This window comes from Pygoscelis adeliae, unplaced genomic scaffold, assembly GCF_000699105.1.
Source record: "Pygoscelis adeliae isolate BGI_AS28 unplaced genomic scaffold, ASM69910v1 Scaffold606, whole genome shotgun sequence".
NCBI lineage: Eukaryota > Metazoa > Chordata > Aves > Sphenisciformes > Spheniscidae > Pygoscelis > Pygoscelis adeliae.
The window spans coordinates 117,279-136,034 of record NW_008825047.1 but is presented as its reverse complement, the minus strand read 5'-3'; the positions used below and the strand labels follow the sequence as shown (position 1 = coordinate 136,034).

Here is an 18,756-nt window from a genome sequence, read left to right as displayed (position 1 = left end):
ATTTGCAATCAATTCTCCAACTGAAGGAATGACCTGCTATTTTCACTGATCAAGAATATTTGTTGCGACAGTTTCATTACTCTTAGAACTTCATGTTTCCAAAATCATTCTAGAAGTGGTCATTAATATTCATAACATACTCCAGAAACTTCTATCAATATTTTAACATCCTCATTTTTGAAATGAGCTCATCTTTCTCTTATTTTCAAGTATTTAGTAAATTCTATTTTAAGGCATGGTGGTATGTTCCTCTGAAGAATGCCTAACTGTGCCAAATAGTTTAGAAAACCATAATTCTAGAAAATAGTTTTTAATTTGTTCAGTACAAAGTACTCTAATAAGTATTAATATGTGGAAAGTTTAGTGCCTACTTTTCAAGAATCTAAACTGATTACCCTTATAATGCAGTTATTTATGCCTGCAACTAATTGTTGGCTCTTTTCTTCAGTTTATTGGCTGTTATTCTTTCTACTTTGTTTTTCTTTCCATGAATTTATCTGTTCTAAAGAGACAATCTGTCCTTTCATGTTTACAAAGACAAAGAAAAGGTTATGTTTGCAACAGTTCTCTTAAGTACAGCCATATTTCTCACATTTAGCAATTCTTAGTAATTAGAATAAATGGTTAAGAAGTCTGCATTTTAAAAAGACAAAACTAAGTTTTCTTGCTAACACTGGATCATGCATTTTCTTTATTTGGCATACGAAAATCCTGACTAACAAGCCCTACCAACCAAACGTAAACAGGGTTCAGTTTACTCCACGTTACTTAAATTGATCCACCAACCAAAATACACATAATTAGTACTTTTCTTCTCTCTAAAGTCCGAGAAGACTTTAGAGTAATATCACCAGGACATCATCTAACACCATAAGATTTTCTCTATTCATTTAAGAGAATATCATATGATAGGTTAAAATAGACTCACTACCTAGCAAGTTAAAACTTAACAAAACAAAGCATCTCTCCCAACAGTTTCAACAGATTCAAGATATATTTAAACAAAGATAAAGTGATACTGGTTAAAATAATTACTTTCAGGACATTTTGAAACTTATGCAGAAATACTGCAACACAAAGATAATGTTCTTGATCTTGGATGAAGTGACTAGTGGAAAAAGGGGGAACTGTACAGTCTGGACACAATGTTTCATCAGCCTACTAAGCTAAAGGTATTGTGCTATACTAAATTAAGACTGCGTGTAACTGCACTTACAAAAAGCAATTACACTAGCTGTTCATTTGCACACACTACAGCTGCAACACAAATCCTGTAACATCAGCGTTGGAGGATACACAGCCTGATGAAGGTAATATTCCTTTTCGTGACAGCTGTTGACTTCACTGTACAAACTGTATCTAATTTGAGCTTGGCAGACTGATGAGTATGCTCTGGTCTGAGGAGAAAGCAATATGCTATTTCTGAAACAAGTCTGAGAAATGTATTTTTGTTCACCACTTTCTCTGGTCTTTAAATAAATGGTAATGCTGGATAACCTGCCCATTAGCAAGCCCAAAGTGATCAGCCAAAAGGAGACTGATGCATGGAAAGAGAAGAGGCCCCCTTCCTCCACTCTCCCCTCCTTGCCAAAATGATCTCCACTTCCCCTACCATTCTTAATCACCTATTCAGCAGTCCTCCTCTGCTTTCATGCTTGTTCTGCCTTCCCACATTGACTCCCCCTGCCTTGGCTCCTGGTCTGCAGATACAAACTGTTGCTGAATACTTCCTGGAAGACTATCGTATCACCAGAAGGATGCACACTGGAAAATACTGGTTTAAGGCATTAATTAGGACAATCAGACCTCATCCAGATTTAGGATGTTTTAAAAGAAGTCACAAGCTTCAAGACACACCATGGACAAATATTAATTGTAAATTTATTTTGGAAATGTTCTTTTTTTTATAGCTGAGTCAAGAACCTGAATTCAAAACCACTGTAAGCTACCTGGCCCAGAATCTGACTCAAACCATCTCCTTTCCAGTTTGATACTTAGTATGTTACTTGGATTATCATAACCTGTGACTAAGTATTCCTTCTTCTCACACCTCAATTTACTTGTCACTAAATATTCAGAAGAATGTGACAGTTTTATCTAAAATTAGAATTCTAGTTTATCTTTACAGTGAAAAAGCTGTAACAGTTTTCTAACCCCATCCTTCAATTTCCTGTAGAATGTAACAAAATCATTCTCATCAAGGTCTGTGCCATTAGACTCCCACCACACTCTCCCTTTAAGAAACAGATTGATACAGTGTTCCAATAAGTTAAATTATTTTATCTCTGTTTTTGCTCTGATCCCTTTTTGAAAGTAATAAGGGAATGAAAGCATCTCAGGGTCAGAACAGCAAGTGAAATGGTTTTGCCTACCAACTTAAAATAAAACAAGATATCTAAATGTTAGTGGCAAGATTTAGGAAAGGATCATTAACCATACTGAGCTCATGGTGAAAGCCTGCCAATAAAGACCTGACTGAAAAGAATACAAGGAATCACCTATCTTAATTTTGACCAACTATGAGATTTTTTTTCCTTAAAAGGAACATACCCAGTTAAGGTAAGAATAAAGGTATGGAAAACAGTTCCCATCTTTCCAATTTAAATTTAAAGTTTTTGCAGAATCTGCTTCTCTGTATATTTATATTATGGAACATTTACTGCTATGCACATTCAGCCGCCTGTTTAAACAGCCTGCTTTACTCCTCATCTGTAACAGTGCCATGCCGTACTCTTTGGTAGCTAGGAACACAGGACAGCTTGTAGGTATCCAGTCAGATCATGTAATTTTCTTCAATATCTGCACATCATATCATGTGTATGCAAGTATCTCCAGAAAAGCAAGCTGAAATGTAAGTAGTCACACCTCCTACCAAGAATAAATCTCAAAACAGATGAAACTTTATGAGGCATTATCCCTGAATTTTCTTTTTGAATAAACTGAAGTCTTAATGTTGTCTCTAAAATGGTGATTGCACATAAAAGGAAATATCTATATGGAGACAGCTGCTGCATAAGGCTGGAAACCCTTGAGTCATTGTGCACCTCACTAACTCTGTTCTTATATATGATCACTATTGCTATATGTCAGATCACAACCATGCCAGCAGTATTCTTTATAGACAAACAATCCTTACTCCTTATCTTTGAACTGCAAAAGAGAAGGGGTGGCTCCACCATTACTTCACTTCCTTTCCTTAAAGGGTTGAAGATTAATACCTCTAGACTAGATCACTAGGCAAATGCAACTGTCTACAATTAAGGTGAGCAAATTAAAAAATGAGATTTAGTCATGAACAGTCCCATTAAGGCAAACAGTAACCATCCTGGCTTCCAATCAACCAAAAGGATGCTCTGAAGGGTTGACTTGAGTAGATTTTCATTCCACATTGACAGCCTCCTTAAACCCTCAATGTAATTACAACTACAGGATATTATAATTAACCTACTTATTTTTTACTGTGCCTTATTGAAGCGTTAACTCAGCAGAAAGCTCATGGTTTGCTTTGCCACTGGAGTTTGAATGTTACTATGAGGCCTGTCTTTTCAGAGAAGTGTGATCTCTATCTACATTGTTGGCAAATCAAAGCTTCTCTTGTTCTCCTTCAAGCAGTTCACAACCTTTGTAAGCTATTCAGAATCTGAGAATTTATGTATTGGTCAGAATTAGATATCATGCTAGTCTTCTCTGTTTTAACTCTAGCAGGATGTGATGGGTCTTATTTTAACGTAAAACTTTCTCAGAAGATACTGTAAGGAGAGATTGTCATCAAAATAACTGAAGATGTCAACATTCACCTTTTTAGCCACCTGGATCTCCAGGTGTGAGCAATTTCCGCAGTGTTTCAGGATGCTTATTCAGCACCACCATCATAATTTCTTTCTTTCTCACCTTGGTACATGTGTCCATTGACAAATTCTGAACCTATAGTTTTTAACAGAAGGGTTTTTTTCTTACAAAAATAAGAGAAACTTATTCTGATTTCTCCCCTTCAATAACTGAAGAAACAAGAAATTACCCTCTTGATAATATTCTTGTTTACAGCTACAAAATACCTGAGGGGAAAAAAAATCCAGCAAAAGAGCCTTCTGCAAAAGATGCATTAAACACAATCTATAGCCATTGAAGGAAAAGAGTTTCAATGTCTGAGAAAGTTCTGGGTGGAGCACATATTCAATTCCTCAGATAAAAGAAAATTTGGTACATATTTGTATCAGTTCAACCAACACAAAAAATATCACAAATTCCTTGGTTGATACCTTTCAGAAACACAACTGATTCACACTGTGCACCGAGTGGGTACACATTCAAATACTGAAAGAAACACTGCTGGAAAAGAAAGATCCACTACTACCCCTCAAATGGTACTCACTCCTACAGACTCAAGAAGTGCAGAGAAAAGAACACTTTCATGAAAGTCCAGACGGCCTAAAGAAGGATGAACTGATAATTAAGCTACTAAGGGGCACTTGGAGAACAAAAGTTTTTAGGTAGTAGTTAGAGATCTTGATAATTGTGGAAGAAAAAGAACAAGAAGTATCTATGTCTGAAGACGTTCCGGGGCCAAGGAAAAAAGATTCCTTCAATAAGCAGAAAGTAAATATGGATGTGTGCAAGCTCTAGAATAGAAGATCAACAGTGGAAAAAGTCTTTCTCCTTGCCTCATGTTTTATACTGATTAATTGAACAAGCAATGAAAATATTGACATAAGAGAACTTTAAACAGTTTTACAGCTGCAGAAGCAGTGAAAGTCAAATAGAGAAATTAGAAATATTTGCAGAAAGGTAACAGATTTGTCCTGACTAGGGGGAAAGAAAGTATCTCACTTCTTTCAGACCAAGCACCTATCTTCTTTCAGACCAAGCAGCTAGTCTAACTAGCAACATAATTTTAAACTAGGACTGTGTATTTTGTTATCAGTTCTATAATAATTGCATGAATCTTTTTATATCTGGAAGCAGGACACCCTGTTCATGGGATATCTTTTTTGGTATATCTGTTTCCCAAATTACCACCCATGCTGTGTTGATACTCTAGTGAAAGTGGCAACTGGAACAGTTATTAAAAAATATTTACTTACAAAGGAGATTAACTCATATATTTGAAATCTATGGAATTTAACATACCCTAATACTTTTAAGAATGTTTCTGTATTTCACTGCTGCTTCACAGAAAATTCAAGGAGCAAGCCTCATGTTACTAAACATCAGAATTTCAAATAATCTCTCTAGCTAAATCTGTTCAATAAAGTTTACCTTCAGTCTCTATCTAAAAATCTTCAAATACTGTTAGAACTACACAATAGAATTAGCATCTATGTCCTGCTTCTAATTTTAAAAGGTTGGTCTAAGTTTTGCAGGACTAACCAAGATTCATATTTTTATTGTTCTGTATCTGAAAACATGCTGGGTCTTTAGATTAACATGAATAATTTATCATATCTCTGTCAGCAAAGCTAAAGTGATGACTAATTATGATAGCACATAATTCACATAAATTCAAGCTATTATGGTGTCTATGAATAAATTAGTTATGCATGTAAAATCTAGCATGTTCTGGTTATTAAAATTTGAAAGTAATTTATTCCTCTTCAGGACTATTGGAATAAGTACAAAAAACCTTCAGGTGAGTATCTTTCTTGCCAAAGTGAAATAAATTTTGTACGCCTACTTACCAGCTAGACAGTTTTTATTATTTGGTACCACTGGCAAATTTCAGTGCTACCTTCTTCCAAGTTGCTACCCAGAATGAAGCAGTACTATAATGGGAATTGACCTCTACTCAGGATATTTTTATTAGCATCTGGACAATATCTCTTTCCTTCCATCATAACACAGTTCTGTATCTAAACTATTTCTACCAAAGCTCACATTTGTAACAAGCGTAGAGTAATATTAAATCTGGGTTTTAAAAAGTTTTTTCTTGGACCTCAAAATACAGTAATATTTTATTTCTACCCAACAGTAAGCTGGAAAATTAAAGGTAAGATGTAATTGATGATAGATTTGCAAAGAATGCAAACAGATAACCTCTTTATGACAGAAAAGAGGATCTAAGAGTTTTGGACGGTGTTTGTAATCGCTCCTAATTCCATTTCTTCTCAAATAACAGGATCAGAAATAGATGACAAAATCCTGTAAAGTGACAATAGAACTATTGTCACATACTTCACACTGAAGTATTTGTGCGGATGCAATCATCTAATTGATCTCCTGACTCATAATTGGATATACTAAATTAAAAACATTCTCTGTCCATGTTTCAAATGAAATGGCTATCAAGTACAAGGAAAAATGTACAAATACCAAAATAACATGACTCAGGTGAACTATCTGCCATAAGACCTGACAAATAACTTACTGAAAAAAGAGTATTTATAGTTCATACTATAGGACATAACTTTTAATAGATCATTTCATATTTTAAAATGAAAACCTTACTACTACATATGTTTTTTGAGGGCAAGTGATAATGCCTTTCACCCTCACTTTCCTGTGATAATGATTTTTAACTGAAACATTAATACGGTTATAAAGCAGTCCATCTCTGAAAAAATAACTGACTACAGTACATAAGATTAGTCTCTTTACCAGAAAAATAATTCCTTATTAATATAAATATTTCTAAAATGTGCGCTCCCCTCAGAATAACAAGCGCTGATGCCTTCTGAAGCTGGTGAAGGCTAGTGGCAAGCAAAGCTAATCCGACTATGAACCGTGGAATTTTAACTGAGCAAACATGTTGACAAGCACTTTGCCAGCTGAACCTTAAAAAAAGGTTGAAACATTATGAAGAATAGAGAGACATTGTTACCATTAAAGTAAATGAGCAACCATGCTGTGATCCTCAACACATTCATGCTAGCAAGATGGTCCATAAGGTAGTGAGTAATTCTAGGAAGTGGCAACAAAGCAGAGTCCCATGGCATGTTGATACCAAGCACCAAGTTCTCGGCTATGGAAGCAGGACTCTGAGAAGCAGCTATCACTGACATGTATTTTTGCTGTGCAGGTTTTCATGTCAGAGGTGAGTGGATCTTACATGAGATCTCAAACATCCCCAACTTTACAAAGTATGCCACATGATTTATAGGTGTTTACCATCCAAAGATTTAAACAAGTAGTATGCAGCACTGAAGTTGGCCATCATTGAGATAGACAGCATGACTTAAGAGCTGCAGCAATGGATCAGTAAGTACCATACCCAGTTCTGCCACTAACCTTGTTGGATCACTTTACATATTAGTTTGAACATATTTTGTTGTTACTATCTTCTGTCCTGTCTGGATGCCCAAATGCAAAACTGGGAAACTTTTCCTTTTCATCAAAAATGCTATCTCCCTAAACTGGCCTCTATTCAGTGACTGTATAATACATCAGAAATTAAATCTGTACTATCAGCACATACTAGCCTGCATATCAATGAAAGCGTACTTGATCAACCACCAGATTTTAAAATTTACTATAATTCCTATTTTTATCATTTCATATATTTAAAAGTATCATACAACAAGTTAGTTAACTCTTTATAATATACTTTCAAAATAAATTGAATATTACTCCCATAACTCATATGGAGAACTGAGGGAGAAAAGGCTGAGCAACCTACAGGGACTCATACAAGACAACATATTTCAGTACATCACCAGAAACAGAGCTTCTGATCCTTGTCCACACCTCAGACCACCCTACTTTTTTGCGGCTATGGTACAATTTGAAGGTCTATTTTCTCACATCAACAGCTCTACTCATTTGCTGTAAAACTTATTATAACATGACATACTAATTTCATGTGATACTTTAGTTCCGCTATGTTTATTTTCGATGTTAGGTATGACAATGACTGGCATTACAGATTTTTAAGAATGAATGTTTGTGTGCTTGACAAAATGCCAAGCAGAAGTGCTAGCACCTGCACATGTCCATATACTGGGAATTGAACCAAGAATGCCAACACAAGCCAGATGCTGTTTTCTTTTATACACAAATATTTTTTTCAAACATTGAGTTACTTCTGCTCTTTCAGAAAGGTAGCAAAATCCATAATACTGAAGATTTAACAACTGGCTACTATATTTACAACAGACAGCTATATTTGGCATTACTAACAGCTTTGCTATTATTTGTTTCAAAAAGGCTGCATAAATTACATGCTCTCTACCTTAGTTGTGATTTTATTATGCTTTACCAAATTTTTCATCCACAATCTATTTTACACATTTTTTAGGCAGATCAATACATTGATTGTTAATGTGGTGATACTCATCTAATCATGGCACCTAACGAAGTATTAAAATTCTACTTATATCTCTTCCAAAGAAAAGGCAAAACAGCTAATTTAAACAGTTGTTTGCACATTCAGTATTTATGACAGGAATCCCACATGACTGGTTGATAGCAGCAAGTTAGAAAGTTTAGCTCAGCTGATACCAGCAGTGATGGACGACCTTGAAGAAATTCTTGTTTGCTGATCAGATCAATCACTGAACAGAATGCAAAAGAGGATGAGGCTCAAACTAAATTCATGTTTCCATCTCCATGCAGAATGGGAAAGGAAGAAATGTACCATAAAGCATCGTGTGCTGCTATTACAAAAACTTGGCAAAGTGTTTTTTATATAAAGTAAATTTGATGGCTTGGTATGCTATCAATTTTCACTTGAAGCTACTCAAAGATTCAGTAGTAAGTAGCCAGATTATGTAAGAAACCATCTTCAAACATTAAACTCCAGGAAGCACCAGACAATCAATATTGTGTCCACAAACAAGCAAGAGATTCCTTTCAAAATGCCTGAAATGAAAAGAACTGAATGGCAGTCATGTGAAGCAAGAAGGACTTGTCTTCATTACTTACTGGATTATCATGAGTCTGCTAGGATAAAAATACACTGTTTATTTTGCAAGTCTTGAAGGAGTTTATAGGTACATCAATAAGTTACAGTTGATTTCTAATACAAAACTTAGTAGTAAATTTATTTTTAAAGAAGTTTTATTAACTTCTGCATACAGTTGCACTAAGTGGAGAACAAATGAGATTGTTTCATTACTTAATTGCTTATGTTATAATCAAATCATGCTTATTCTGGTAATTACATAAGTTCATCAATGCATTCAAAGTAACTGGAGCTACTTAAAGATGTATAGGCCTAAAAAGTACAGTTACACTGACTTAAACATCTATTCTTTTGTAAAAAGTATATGGAAATGTATTAAGTGAGATTACTTCATCCACATAGACGCTGAAATCACTGCACCTAAGAGAAGCAGAGAGAATTAGGATTTGTATCAGGCTCTGATAATACTAATTTAGAATCAGGAAAGTTGATGAAAAGAAAAGTGAAAAATAATAGTTATAATTATTTAAATATAGCAAATTTATATAGTAAATATAGTAATATAGTATGTTTACATAAACTATATATAGCAAATACAAAATACATGTATTTAAATTTATAGAAGTACATAAGAATATTATAGAAATAAATACATATATTGTTATAAGAGGGACATAGTAACAGTGGGAACGGGAAGTAGCCAGAAAAGGTGAAGAAAACAAAGTCTAGGTATGAGCTGGAAAGAGAAAGGGCAAAGAAAGTTGGGAGAGGTGGTAGAAAATTAGAGCTCTCATCAAAAAAGCAAGTGATGAAAAAATGAATAGAAAAGTGGAGAAGAGGTTCTTGTTAAGAGGTATAGATGGGTGGCAAGTACCTAAAAGAATCAAACTCAATACAACACTATAGAAAATCTGAATTCCTGTACCTGTCACTAAGTCTCTGACATCTGTCTACAGAATGCCTATGAGAAGCAAATCTATGTACTTGGCTTCTGTTTACTGCATATCCTGTTTGTTTTGTCCCTTTTGTTACACACTTCTGTGTAACCAGAACTACTTCAAAGAACAGAAAAGTCAGTGTGATTTGACACCCAAAGAAGCTCTGTGTTGCAGGAAAAAAAGGGTAGCTTTAAAGTCGTGTATGCTTACATTAGAGATACCTTAATATCTAAACAAAAAAATTATTCGAAGTGAAGTTAAGAAATAAAAATAACTACCTTGAAAGGAAAACAAACAGAAAATGTATGAAGGCTGTGGTAGGAAGAGAAATAAAAGAGAAAGGGAAGTTGCTTGAAAACCTGCAGTTTTCTGGTCTGTTCAACAATTACCAGCTTTCCTGCCAACAGTTTCTCACTTTAAATTAGTAAAACGTTAGTATTTTCTGCACCAAGATATTGATGCATAGAGTCAAAGCTGTCTTTAAAACAAGTATTTTGAGCCCAGTGTTCTCTCTCAAATTTCCATGCTCCACAGAGAAGCAAAGAGTCTCTAGTGAAGATCTGTGCTAAATAAGTTAATTTATCCTTTCAAGATTTTCTCAATGTTCAGATTCTAAACTAATGTTAGAAATTATACATGCCACGGAGGAATGTATAATATTACCAACATGATGTAGGTTATAAATGCCTGCTAACTCAAACCACTGAGACGAATATACCTGCATTGATTGTTATAAATCCACTGATGAATTTTGATAAATATGACTTGATTCACACTAGCATATTATTTGTTAAAATAACAAAATATTCCAAGATGACTCTACTTACGTGAAGGCACAGAATATAACAGAATTACCCGAGAACATAAAACAGCACACCATCCTCATTTCATGAAATAGATTATTCACATTATAATGAACACTGTTTCTCTACTACAGTATAGCTGGAATGATATTTTCCTCAGCATCTCATTTTGTCCTCTTTGACTTAAACCGACAAGAGCTGTTTCCCCTTACTCCAGACACAAGAGACTTCATACAACCAAGAAAAGCTGACACCTATGTGTACAGATTAATGCAAAGTTACAGAAAGACAAACAAAAATACAATTCTGCATTGACTTTACTCAGTTTAATTGCATATCATTTAACCCATCTTTTCTTGTGGAGTTTCTAATGGTATAATATTTCTTTTGTTAATCCAAATCTTCAGTGTTCTACTGGCTACAAAGCTGAATGGGTTGTGCTGGTTCTACTCGGGGGGAAGTGTTGTCCAATGACTGACAATTGCCCAAGTTTAAAACTATTAAATCATTCCACATCGAACTATTAAAAGTCTGTTTCAGCTGTACCTCTTTCCTTACAGTATGGACATAATTATACCAATTGAGCACTCCATTTGTTGCTCTAGCTTTTTACCATTTGGTTGGTTGGGTTTTTTCTCCCCCAGTTATTAGAATATATATTTCTTTTCGCCCTGAACCAAAAGGCCCTGAAATAGTTATTTATAAATCTCTTAGGAATTTTCAGGAGACCCTTATGAACCAGTATTTTAGTACATTTGATAAATTCATGTCTCATTTCTTCAGATTTTTCACCATCTTCATTCATGATTTTTAGAGTTTGTTCTGTCTTCAAAGGAATGTCAGTATTTAAACCATCCAAGAAATAAGTAATTAAGCTAGTGGGATTATTCTTATTGACTTGATAAGTCACCACACTAACGCAAAATCTGCCACCACAATTAATAGCTGCAATCAGGCATTCACTTTACATTAAGTATTCAAGGAAGTTCTATGCATCTTACAGTAACTCAGTGGAGAAGTCTTGTCCCAATGGCACAAAAATCTGAAGTGTCAGAAATTGCTGGATCAGTCCCACTAGAAACAGGAAAAAATTAAATACATGTACTGTGTGTGCGTGCACATTTTACCATAAAGCATTTCAATTTTGTACCATACAGCTACGCTCCTGCAGCACTATTTCCCAAGGTTCACACAACATATGAACACGAGAAAAACCTGAAGAAAACCAATTCAAACTGCAATAAGTGTTGTTTTATAAGTCCCATCTGTGGCTTTGGTGGAATTCTCATGAAAATAAAAGGAACCTTTACTTAAAATTCTACATTGTGTTCCAAGAGCATGTAGACACCACATATCCCATAAGAATTATAAAATAAAGTAATACTTTCCTACCAAGATTATCTTGTAGTCATATGAAACTTGCACTCACGTTCGTGACAATATACACCTTAAACAACTTCAAAAAACCCTTGGGTAAAAAAGCAATCCAGATCATGACAACAATGCTCAGTGGAGGCTTCTGATTTTTAGAACAATAGCAAAGGAGCTTAACCAAGGGAAGAAACACAGGAAATTTTTCAGGATTCAGGTGGCTCCCTATCAAGGGAAAACAGATAGTACAAAGCCGTCTGAATTGAACCATATGTTGTTTTCTTAGTTATTTCATCAGGGAGGGTATGGGCTGCTCTTCATTGAGCTAAGACTCAGCAGCAACATTAGCTCCTCTTCTAAAGAATGCCAATTCAGAACTTCCTTCTTTTGCAGATCAAATGACACTTTAAAATTTCAAATTATATTTGTATATATAATGTCTCTTATTTTAGAAGAGTATTCAAAGATTCCAGTACAACTGGGAGATTGTATACTTGACATAAATGAAATACTTGAGGTACATACACCTCGAGAGAAAGAGACAGAGGGAGACAGAATGTTAACAGATGGAAATTTAACTGTAGTATTGCAGCACTAGCTAAAGTAAATTTAAAACCAAACTATTCTTAGCAGTGATAATCTACAACATTACTTCTCAATCCTCATTTTAGGCTGTAATAGTTTATTGTAACATTGGCAATAAACAAAGTTAGATTTCTCAGAAAGACACATTAGACTAATATTTATTATACTGAAGATAATAGTAAATTTGTTTTATAAAAATCAGATTAATCTTCAAGGCCTTAATGCATGACCAGGCTATATAATTTCTTATTTATTTCTTGTGGTTGTTTGGAAAAACTAATTTGTAATTATATACCCTGTATGAGAAGTATACTAGAAGATTCCTGTTTCATTTGACTAAAACCACCACTTCAATTTTTCTTCAAAAGCAAGCACTTAATTCTAAACCAGCTCGATTCATTACTACAAGCCTTACAAGGTAAAATACCCTGCAGCGGCGTTTAAGGCATAAATTATGATGATTGCTGTATGCCCCAAGACACAGACTGCTTTGATTCTGGTTTATTCTGGTGTAAGTAATAGACAACCTGGGGAAATGCTCCATACTACCCGAAGACTGATTACATAAACGCAGCTGAAATTTGGGTACAGCTTCCTAGTGCTTATTTGACACATAAAAGTAAAAATACTTTAGAAAGCAAAATGAGAAAGGGGACAGGAACCTATTTCGCATTCTGTAATGCCAATAGAATTGACTTTAGTAAGTGCTGAATGGAGTCAGAAGTTATTTGCCAGACAGTCTGTAGCAGGATCAGGTATAGAAGTGAACCTAGCAGCACTAGGACAACATGTATCAACAAGGATCTTCCCTACAGCACTTACTTTAACATGGCATTCCTATACCTTTTACTTATTTGTAACCGACCTGCTAAAAATTACTGAAAAACCACTTTGCTAATGCTGAATTATGCCCAGAGTAAGGGAGAATAATGTAAGTTCTACATTCCAATATAAGACTGATTTAATAGTCAGAACAACAGACATTTAATTCTTTAATTCTACTTTTAATTCATTTAATTCTACTTACAAGTTTGTCTAGTTTCCTTTGGTAGCTGCATTTTGTTGATTTGACTGCTTCCTTTCAGTACAAAAACAAAGCCTTTTACTTCTTTATCATATTCCTACAAAAAGGAACAAACATAAGTATCTTGAATTCTCCTCACAACCAACCATGCTACTAACATGCAAAGCTACTTTTTAAAAATCACAAATGGCAGACAGCACTGCAAGTATACCAGTAGTTCAAATATGATGTTAATAATATAATCCATAGAAATATGTCCTTTACTTGCATGTTTTATGAACAAATAATGCTGACAAACAGGACTCATGATCCAATGGGCCCAACTCAATCCATTAGTTATCAGAATAGCGAAATTACTTTCTAAATATTTAAACTATAAAATTACACTGTGACCAACCTAGTCTGCAAGCAGGCATAAAGAACTAATTTAAGTAGTCATTTAGTCTGTCATAATGACAGAACTGCAAGTAACAACTCCACTGTCAGGTCAAAACCCTCATTACCTTCCAATTTTAAGCTTCATTCACATTTTTGTTTTATACTCTAGGTTTTATAAGTTCCTTTAAAAACTTACTTTCCATATAGCTGACGGATTGCCAAAAATCTTCCATTTTGCTCCTGGGTTCTTGCCTTGAGCACTGAATATTTCAACAAATGGGCCACCCTATGATAAAATGGTTTAAGGATACATCATCCAATCAAGTGTTCAGCACTGAATCATCAATGGTCAAGATGAGTACATAAGAACAATCCCTCTCCACATCAGTCTGTTACTACAGTCAGTATTACTGATCAGTCAGACAGCAGAATACTAATAACAGCTTCTAGACTACTATAATACAGCAATCCATATAGTCAATATTTGGCTTTACTAGAGGATCAGAACATAAAATTGAAGGAATACCATGGAATATTTTAAATTATTTTATTTATGATGTCATTCTCTAAAAAGCAAAATTATTGTAAAAATTCTAAAACATGCAGGAGATTGATAATTTATATTTGGACATGGTTTATTTCTACAACTCACCAAGTGAAGTGAGTTTTAAAACATACTGCTAAAAAAATAAAAATGTTGCAGATTGAATATTTTGTCTGATTTCCTATGGAATTGAAGTTTACACAATCTGTCTACATATATGAATGAGTTTGGCTCTGTCTACATATGTCAATATGTCAAAGACATTTCCCAGTAACTTTTCTACTAGTTACCAAATTCCAGTCTGATTTGACCAAACAGTCTGGGAAACTGACGAAAATTTACTGTCTTTTCTGGGCCAACTTAAGTGGCCTCATAGTAGATCTGATCCTACCAGTATCACCATAAAAAGTTAAGGGCTGTACTCACACTGTAGCCTTCATGAGGCATCAGAGAATTAATACTGGAGAAAGATTATGAATGCCCCTGCCAGGTGAAAACTCTTTACACAGAGCATGTGCCCTATTAGACATCAAAGAATCTAACCATAGGCTCTTGGGGAGGTAGGTTCTCATCTCTGCTTTGGGAATTATTTGCTTCAATATTTTTCTCATTCGATGTCACATTTTTTGTGACATCTGATGTATTCAGCCTATAGTTTGATAAGCATTCTTTCAGCAGCATGGTTGACCTAATCAATCATTACAACTCTGATGCTCCCTTCTCATTCCTAGTTGCCTGCACTTCCCAATTCTCTTTATGCTCAGCTGCCCAAACAATTGCACACAAGTCAGAATGAGCAAGAGGGGTGAGCAGTCTTGTCAGCAAAATAAATGCTCTTCAAATTATGCTTCCAGAGAACATCAATGCTGCACTGTATAGGAATTAGGTATTTTCCTCTGCCCACCCATACCTGGCAGCTACCAGTCACATGGCTAACCCCAGTGACTAGACTTACTAAGTTCTAAAGAGATTCAAAATGGCATTCCATAAACTGCATTTGTGAAATATTTTTTAAATTTATAATGGATAAAAGAATTTAAAAATATGGCATACTATCAATTTGAACGTTATCTGACATATTTAAGGACTACAGGATCAAGCTCTTGGAACATTAAAAAATATTCTTAACTTGCCAAGTTGTATATGCTTGTAGCAAATCTTAAACAAGTGGCTTTTTCTCCCATATTTACAAGTATATTTTGTTAATACTGCAGCCCTTGAGTAGGCCCTGTTTTGAGGTTAAACTAACTAAACAGAACATGGAAAACTACTGGACATGACATGAGAAAATGATGAACAAACACTAATGCGAGAAGCTGACAAAAGTTACTTAGTGCTGTGGAAGATGGCTGGATCTTATGGGTGGCCAAGGGGGAGTTAAGCAAGAAACTGTCAAACTCCACAATCAATTGGAGGAGAGTATGGGGCATCTTTTGGGGAGCACAATCCTGCAAAGCCAACAAGCACCTAGGCAATGGTATCAGAAATACCATATAAAACTGAGATAGCCTACGTAACAGCATCAGAAATACCAATTTCGGGTACAGATGTAGCACATCTGGGATCAGTGGGGAAAAAGTAACTAGGGGTGGGTTGCTCTCTCAGGAGGGGACTGGGGCAGAGAAAGCAAGGCAAAGCATGGTGAAAAGGCAGGCCAGGAAACAGTACAAGGGATAAGGTTTGCGAATGATGTGACTAGTGTTGTCACAATCCTGTGCTGGACCAAGAGAATGAACCAACTCCCCTTTTCTGACTATACCTTAAGAGTTGGGCCTGCTTCCATGACTGGGTGGGAGCAGATGGTGTGCCTTCCCTGGCCCACAAGAGAAGGCACACCAGGCAAAGCCATTGGTAACACCATGTTGGTGTCCATTCTAGACCTGACAGCATCAGCAGCTACCCACTATTTTATAACATTTCTATAAAAATACTGAATAATGAAACATTCCAAAACATTTCTGTATCTGGACTTTCTGCCCCCCAGAATAAGCCATTTTAATTGAGTTCTCTCAGAGGTGAAATGGAATAGGGTAAAAAAATTATTTCTGTTTTACCTGATACTGATTTTTGAACATTTTCCAGCTTTCACAGGCTAAAAATAATTTCAGCTTCTCAATCAGTAAAGACACTTACAGACTATGCTGAAAAAAAACCAAAAAACTTTATATAGGATTTGACATGAAAAAATCCTACAATGAAATCCCAACCATATTTTAAAAGATATGCATACTATTATGAAATACTTTAAATGAGTACAGAATGTATATCAACTGCATCAGAGTGCTACCACAAAGGAATTAAGATAAAAAATATTAATATTGATGCTGTCTTGGAAGACATTCTCTTCGTGCATCAAGTACTCAGGGCTGCCTTTCCTTATATTCCAAGTAAAACTAGTAATTTTATGTCAGCCCTTATTTTTAGCCATGAAGGCTTTGCCATGCTTTAAAAATGCTTGAAAATCATCTTTAATACACATTTTTTAAGTTATTCTTTGTTATCCAGTGCCCACTGGGAAACATTAGACTCCATTAAAGAGAAGCTTAACATTTAATATAGAAAAAGAGAAACATATGGAACAGCTGCAATAGAAACTCTTCCATCTAGAGATATTTGGCAGAGACTTCTGAGACAAGTTATCTTCTTTCACATTCAGCATTCTTCTTTGAGGATGATTAGTCTAAGACTCAAACCAAGCACTTCAGTTATTTGAGGGCTGCTAAAGTCAATGTGAATTAAGAGATGTCTGCAGTTGGAGAATCAGAACAGAAGGTGAAGGGACTGATACTGGAAGCCTCCCACATCCCTCTTTGATCATGCTGAGCGCCTGCAATTTCACCTGAAGCCAACAGAAAGTAAAGGGACCCTGAACATAAAAGGTAGTTGTCAGTCTCCAAAGACAGGTAGAATCATTCACAAGAGACAACATGCACCTTCACTGTGGAACCTGAAAGTGCTCATCAACTCAGAAAAATCTTTTCACAAGACTGTCTCATTTATTTGATATACTTTGTTTATGTTCATTGCTTTAGTTCAGGCACAGACCACTTAAAGAATTAAGTTATTTTTAATTCCTGGAATTTTTTTGAGCCTGAAACCATTCTCTTAACAGATAAAAACAATATGCTGACCAGAAGAATATAAGTATAGCTTCTCATAACGAACAGCTTAGCTCTCACAACCAGAAAATGAAAAAAATTTTAAAAAATTTATAAAAAGATATATGACTGCAAATGAACTAGAAATTCAGTAACAATATGCATAAGTTCATAAACAATGTACACATTTAAAGGATTAGAGCAGCTTTCTATTTTAAGAAGGATATCATCATTCATTTAGGAAAGCGTGATGAAATCTATTGATGTTTAACTGCAATTATTTTAATCAGCAACAATTATTTTAAGTCTTAAAGTTGTCTGCAAATGAAATAAAAATAGAAAAAATCAGATATTAGAAATTTATCCCATGTTGATTATAAGGAAAATGAAATTTAGAAACCATAGCATTTGTAACAGGCCTATCAAAAACCATAATTAGTATTTTGATCATATTACTTTAACATTGCCACTGCACATCTAGCACACCAGTTGCTTTATTCTGCATTTTAGACCATTTTCTATATAAGTTTCCCACTTGTTCAGTTGGCATAATTGTTTTTAAGAATGACTACATTAATAGCTATATTGAACTATTCTGAATTATGAATTAGACATTTTAGAAAAGCCTTTTAAGGAACACACTTCTAAAGCCAGTGTATTATTTCTTCCTTCTGTATACATTCACTTTACGTAGAGAGCAATCCCTTTTGGAAATCACTGTTTGTTCACTTTTTTGTCTGCAGCTCTATCTTTGCTATTATCTACAGGCTTTAAACAAGCCAGAACTACTCAAAATTGCATGATTTATGTGTTAGTGACAAGTAATGGCACCGTGGAACTAATCTCAGAGTGACCTACTGTTTTGATTCACTTTGCCAGAGCTAAATGTGAAGGACCAGTAGTGAAAGACAGGCAGAAATCATGCCCTCCTAGGGTACATATTTACAATGAGTGTATTACTGTAACTCACATGGTGAGGCACTTGCCCTTCTAGGAGTAAGGATTGCACCATCCCCCCATTTTTATTTATTATTAAGTGAAGGAGGTGAGAAAGAAGACACTGCTTTTTCCTTGGAGCAAAGTCCTTTCACTTACTTTTGCTTTAAAAAATCAGTTCCAGATCTGCCAAGCATCATGCACCTAACGCAACCCTCACATATTTTGTAGTTCTGTTATGCCTTA

General features: G+C 35.0%; 1 protein-coding gene across 1 annotated transcript in view; it reads right to left on the bottom strand.

The window, feature by feature from the left end:
* LOC103918908 (chromosome unknown open reading frame, human C3orf67) overlaps positions 1-16,551 on the bottom strand; it is an 81,124-nt gene extending 64,573 nt beyond the window's left edge. Inside the window, exons 1-4 of the mRNA XM_009326332.1 lie at positions 16,531-16,551; positions 14,129-14,218; positions 13,558-13,651; positions 11,576-11,648 (exon numbers count right to left, since the gene is read on the bottom strand). Of these exons, the coding sequence (XP_009324607.1) occupies positions 11,576-11,648; positions 13,558-13,651; positions 14,129-14,218; positions 16,531-16,551 (278 nt within the window). The remainder of the gene's footprint in view (positions 1-11,575; positions 11,649-13,557; positions 13,652-14,128; positions 14,219-16,530) is intronic.
* Between the last annotated feature and the right edge of the window lie 2,205 nt (positions 16,552-18,756).